The sequence below is a fragment of the Urocitellus parryii genome, chromosome 4 (assembly GCF_045843805.1).
Source record: "Urocitellus parryii isolate mUroPar1 chromosome 4, mUroPar1.hap1, whole genome shotgun sequence".
NCBI classification, from domain to species: domain Eukaryota; kingdom Metazoa; phylum Chordata; class Mammalia; order Rodentia; family Sciuridae; genus Urocitellus; species Urocitellus parryii.
In genome coordinates, this window is record NC_135534.1 from 190,813,943 (window position 1) to 190,820,011 (window position 6,069).

Sequence of the window (6,069 nt, forward strand, 5' to 3'; positions counted from 1 at the left end):
CAGCCACATTTATACGTACTGCCATACTAGTGTCTTTTGTATTCTGCTGCCTTTTCTATCCCCTTCCTATCCCCCCTCTCCTCCCTCTCATCATCTCTCTCTACCCCATCTACTGTAACTCATTCTTCTCTTTTTCCCCCCCTTCCCCCTCACATCCTCTTATATGTATTTTTGTATAACAATGAGTGTCTCCTTCCATCTTCCCTGCAATTCCCCTTCTCTCTGGGCTGTATTTTCTCGGCATGTGGTACTGCCCACTATTTCCCATCATCAGTGTGGCTCTTGCTATTGTTATTTATTTTCTAAGTATTCTCGGGGACATTGGAACATGCAGTCTGCGCCTCATCTTTCCTGTCCCTTAAATGCCACCATTAAGGAATGGCAGGCCAGCTGTGGTGACATGTGCCTGTACTGAGGAGGCTGAGGTAGGAGGATGGCTTGGTCAAGGGACTTTGAGACAACATTGTGAAACCCATTTCAAAAGGAGGTGGGCAGGATCCTACCATAACTGGTGGGCCTTCTACATAGCCTTTTGCCATCCTTTGGCAACCAGACCAAGTATTTGAGGAGGAATACAATTGAACCTGATTTAGTTTTTTCATCTGGAGACATAGAGAGATACAGGGAGCTTCAAATGTGTAGATCGTGTTCTCTCATTAACCTTTGAGCCTATGATGATGGAGCCTTTATTTTTGCACAGGGCATGCCCAAACCACATTGAACTGGTGTCTGTCACAGCACTGCCACTCTCTCAGTGACACACTGAAAAAGAGAATTCTAGGATAAAGGAACTATGGAGCGAGTCTTGTATTCTCACAGTACACATAAGGGTCTTATGGGGTCACTAAAAATATGCAGATAAAAGGACAAGCAGCCTTCTGGGGACTTGGGAGGATGGTCCGAGGATTACTGCAGGAGAAGGGAGAATCCTGAAACTCAGAGTAGACTCTGAGACACTGGAGGAGGATTTCTGGTGCTGGGACCAGGAGGTCCTCTCATCCTCCCACTTTAGCCTCACATTCTCCCAGAACAAGGACAAGTCACAGGACTACAGGGCTGATCATTTATTGAAGGGGTAGAGAAAGACCTTCTTCATGTAGAGTTGGCCTGGGTGTGGCAAAGAGAGAAATTTAGAGAAAGCCTTTGATTCTTGGTGAATGGATGAATCTTCCTCAGCAATCCAGGAAGATCCTCGAAATCCAGGATGACACATTCATATGTGACAGTGGTGGAAATCAGGTGACAGAACTTGTCATAAGATGGCATAGCAATGAGGAAGGACATAGGTGATCCTGGAGCCGAGGCGAGGAAACTTTCTCTCTGTCCTGAAGAGAACACAGAAACTCATCACTCATTCCTGGGATTGAACTGAGGATAAAGGGAAATTCTTATCTTGTAAACCCGGGTCTGTTCTTCAGGTTGGAGGACAATGGAAAGATGAGTCAGTTCCATTCTGAAGTGAGAAGTCAAGGATGTGCAGAGTCAGAGAAGATATTCTTATCCTAACTGGAAGGTGAGATGGCTTCCTGGGCTTGGAAGATACACCACAAACATAGATTCATATCTATATGGGTTTCATACTCACACCCTATATTTTTTTTCCATTACAACCTTCACGTCCTGATAACCTTAAGCTCATTATCAGTAACTGAGCCTTTTCCACCTGCATCCCCTGCACGCAGCACTCTGTAAGGAGCACATCACTGCTTCCTCTTTTGGTTGCTTAGGCCATTTGTGCAAAAGTTCATAGTAAGACTGGGTAATGACCCAAGGTCATGCAACTCTAAACTGTGTTCAATTTGGTCATGTGTACCTCCCTCTGCAACAAAGATAGTTGGAAGGGGGAAAAGTAAATTGGGTAGGAGAGCTTCTCTTTGCCTGCCATCTGTGTGACATTGCCACAGCACATTGCCCAGGGCAGAGCACCAGATATGTAATGCCAGTGGGCCTATAGAGAGTACAGAAAGCCCTCGATGTTGTTTTTGTTCATGCAATCTTTGGGCACAAGTCCCTAATGGTTTTGGAAGGCACCATTCCCTGGTCCACCCCCTCTGTATCAGGGACAGAGGTCACCTACCTGGAGACTCAGGACCGTGCTCCACCTCGAGCCTGGATACAGCGGTCTGCAGAGGTAGAACAGAAGACATTCAGATAGACAGGAGCCCCATTGTATTTCCCTAAGAGAAATTGGATGCTTCTCCATGTTGGCACAAAGGAGGCTGATTGTCTTCCCTTGGTTTTTCCTTTTCTGAGGACATGAAGTTCAGGAGGAGAAAGCCAGCTAGCTGAACTTACCAACAGTGGTCAGGTCCAATATGTTTTCCTTAAGAATTCCATATTTTTCACAAACATTCACAAATTTCTGCTTGAGTTCTGAGCTCCCATCTGGCGCTCGACCTGTGGGAAAGTGACATTACTGCTGTGACATATGTCTTGACAATAAAGGAGAATGAGAGGACAGGGCTCTAGGAGAAAAGGAAAATGGATGGTGACAATTGTATGCTCAGGACCTGTTCTGAATCTGACATCAATAAGACATCTTTCTGGCAGAATGAGAGATTTCATTTCACAATGAGAGAGGGTCTGGGATAACCTTGGGGAGATCATTTTGTGTCTAGGGTCCTTCCTTCCCTCTTCTCCCACCCAAGATGAGTGTCAGCATGAAAATACTCTACCATAGAGCTGCATCAGTTGGACTGTATTTCCATGATTTTTATTTATCAGGTACAAAATAATATAGTTACAATAGTCCGTTTCAAGTACTTTAAATGTATTATGTCCATCATCTGTGAAGAAAACAGAATACAGCTCAGAACTTCTTTGGTTTGTGGGAAGCAATGAAAACTTTTTACCTATTTATGCCCATGAAACAAACACAATGCATCTTCTAGAAGACACAGTGAAGATGTCCAATGCCTGGGCCTCATGAAGGACTTCTAAAACGGAGACTGGTAAATAGACCATGAGTGTAGAACATTGAGTCTCAGCAGCAACTCACCCTCTATAGTCCTTTCTGAGACCTGTCCACCTCCCTCACCATCTCTGTCAATAATGCTGTCTGTCTTCCCAATAAGCCCTCTGGAATTCCATATCTGGTGCTACATCCTGGGCTATATGTGTGGCAATGGCCACCAGGCATCATCACACACATGGCAGAAAATGAGAAGCTATCCTACCCAGTTTACCTTTTCCCCTCCTGCCAATTACCTTTGTTGCAGAAGGAGGTACGTCTGACCAGACTGCATTCTTTCTTTGATGGTATTATAGGACTTGGCTTTGGCACCTAAGTTTTTCCTATATACAGGACATTGGCTATTAGATGGCCCCTATTTTATTACTTTAATGAGAATTAAGGAGTCCTTGATAAGTATCCTGATATTATTGGAGTTCAGTAATTTCTTGCAGTTGGAAATATAATTTCGAAAGAACATTTGTGGTCTACTTACATTCAACAGAATATACACCATCCTCTTCTGTTTTGTCACAAACAAACTCAATTGTAGCACATAGTCCATTTATACTGTAAAAGAGAACGAGTTGCTGCCCAGGACATATTGTTGAGGCTGGCTTCCTCATCCTCTAGTCTACCTATAACCTGGGTTTCTGATTCCACCTAACTTTTGAATATTTTTTGTACAATTAACAAACAGATTTTCTTCATAATTGTTTCATTTACTTTGATACTTGGGAAATGACTTAAAAAGTGCTTGAACTGCTTGTCACCATTACTACTATGACTTCCCATACTTACTACTAATATACCACAACCACTCGATAAGATCATTAGCTAATTATGCACTAATGGTGTCTCTCAGCTGAGTTCTTTATGAACATCACCTGCCTCAGTCCTTAGAAGAAATCAAGAGGGAGAATCTTTATCAACAGCTTTTGTCCATGCAAAAATGAAGGTGGGAAGGGATGAATTTTTGGGGGGTACTAGGGATTAACCAAGGGGTGCTTAACCACTGAGATACATCCTTAGCCATTTTTTAATATTTTATTTAGAGGCAGGGTCTCACTAAGTTGCTAAAGCTGGCTTTGAACACATGACCCTTCTGCCTCAGCCTCTGAGCCACAGGGATTAAAGTTGTGCACCACCACACCTGGACAGGGATGGGTTTTCTTGGTCAACAGCTGGTAAAAACCAAATTCAGTCTGTTGATTCTAAATCCCATGCTCTTGAACTATTCCATATTGTCATGCTAACCTTGATTCTGATACCCCTCTGCCCTCTGCATCCCCCACTTCTAATCAACTTACTCTTGTAACCAACTCTTTATCCATGAATCTTGAAAACTCCCAGGTCTATCAAGTCCTGGGTCAGTTCAACTGAGGGACCGTGGTTTGCATGCAGGCTCAGTATGTATGTGCACATGTCTGTGTGCATGAGTTGGTGTGTGTGTGTGTGTGTGTGTGCGTGTGTGTGTGTGTCTGTGTGTGTGTATTTAGGTTTAAGACCATACTTACTCTTTCATTTTCCATTTCCCAACTAAAAAAGCCATACTTACATTATATGGCATTTAAAGCCTAAGGAAGAGTTCTTCAACGCATGGATATATTCCACAAAAACCCTCATGCTACCGTTTTCTTCTATCTTTTCCTTATGATCAGAGGCCAGGAGAATGGAATACCACTCCCCTGAATACTGCAATAAATAAGAGAAATGGTCAAGTGAGAAAAGAGGAGAGGGAATGCCACAGACACTCTCCTCCTTGAACTCTTGGCCTATGGGGCAGGGCTCAGATGAGAAGAGGGAATTAGAACTCAGATCATTTGCCAGGACACCTAGGACATTTCCACTGTTTATTCAGTGAAAACGGAAGTCTCCAGCACTGTTGCATTTTAATATGGCACAGTTGCTCTTAGTTCAGGTCTGAACCCACTCCTTTAACATGCCACCCTTCAAGTCAAAAGTTGTAATGCTCCACAGTTTTACCTTGGACGGATCAAAGTTGCTGGTCACAGCATCATGGGTTCCCTCTGTGTGAGCACAGACCAGGGTCAGTCCCAGACTCAGCAGCAGGAGCTTCATCTTGGTAAGGAATAAAACTGTGTCCTCACAGTCCCCAAGAGTGAGCACGTCCCCACTGTAGCTCCACCCCAGCTCTTCTACCTTTTTATCTAAACGTGGTGGTGTTTTTTTTTTTTTTTTTTTCTGTCCAGGTGCCTTTCCTCCTTTCTGTCCTTGAAATGGTCTTTCCTTCCCTGGGGTGAAGCCAAGGATTGTTCCTGCTCTGTTGAAACTTGGCTGTCCCCCCTCTTTTAAATTTATGGAGTGACCTTACATTTCTCAAAACACATTCCCATGAAGAGTCATGGATGCTCTACCTGGGAACCGGAGCTTCCACTGGGAACCAGATTTAACTGTGGGTCTGGTTTGTTGGACTCAGAAAGCTCATTGTAAGTGATGGGAATGAGCCTCATTGGGAAATGAAATGTTTGGAGGGTTTGCTCTGCTGTTCACCTGGGGTATGGCATTAGGTGAATTACTCAATTTTTCACAAACTTCAGAAACAATGAGACTGTCTCTCCCAAAGATATTGCAAGCATTAAAACAGGGTTAAATAAAAAAATGTCCTTAATGTTTGGTATGTTATATTGAGAACTTTGAAATTCCTTTTTTTGTTCTTTGAACCCAATCACTTCAACCTTCTGTCTCCCCACAATAAATGGACAAGTATTTAATTCTGAGTAAGTCCATGCCATGGGCCTATATGAGAATAGAAGCACTAGAGAGATCATTTCCAGAGGGACCCAAGTCCTGACTACCGAACTGGGTGATGGTGTGGAAGTGGCGTCCTGCAGAAAGGACTTACAAACACAGGTGCTGGAGCCATACAGACAGGTGTCACTCCCACCTCTGCCATACCAAAGCCATAGGAAAGACTTTAGCCTCTCTGAGCCTCACCCTCTTAGTAAGGACAATCATTCCTGACAGATTACTGTGGGGTCTAATGGGACGATGCCCATAAACCCCTCAGCATAGTGTCTGGCATAGGCGGAGCTGGTGGGGTCAGAGCATACTTCCTGGGAAAGGTGGGGCTTGGGGTAGGTTTTGTATGTTGTGGG

At 43.8% G+C, this 6,069-nt stretch overlaps 1 protein-coding gene across 1 annotated transcript; it reads right to left on the reverse strand.

The window, feature by feature from the left end:
* Positions 1-2,085: 2,085 nt before the first annotated feature.
* LOC144254342 (major urinary protein 20-like) lies at positions 2,086-5,032 on the reverse strand. The gene is made up of 6 exons (XM_077797357.1): positions 4,937-5,032; positions 4,509-4,645; positions 3,447-3,520; positions 2,676-2,786; positions 2,296-2,397; positions 2,086-2,123 (listed from the first exon to the last, which is right to left on the reverse strand). The coding sequence occupies exons 1-6, from the start codon at positions 5,030-5,032 to the stop codon at positions 2,086-2,088; spliced, it is 558 nt and encodes a 185-aa protein (XP_077653483.1).
* Between the last annotated feature and the right edge of the window lie 1,037 nt (positions 5,033-6,069).

Bases quoted from the DNA above. Each gene is read 5' to 3' on its own strand.
- LOC144254342 (XM_077797357.1), bottom strand. From the start codon at position 5,032: ATGAAGCTCCTGCTGCTGAGTCTGGGACTGACCCTGGTCTGTGCTCAC. The intron at 4,646-4,936 runs GTAAAACTGTGG...TATTTATTGCAG, and splicing joins GCAACTTTGATCCGTCCAAG to TATTCAGGGGAGTGGTATTC. The intron at 2,787-3,446 runs GTAAGTAGACCA...TTTTCTTCACAG, and splicing joins TGGTGTATATTCTGTTGAAT to ATGATGGACATAATACATTT.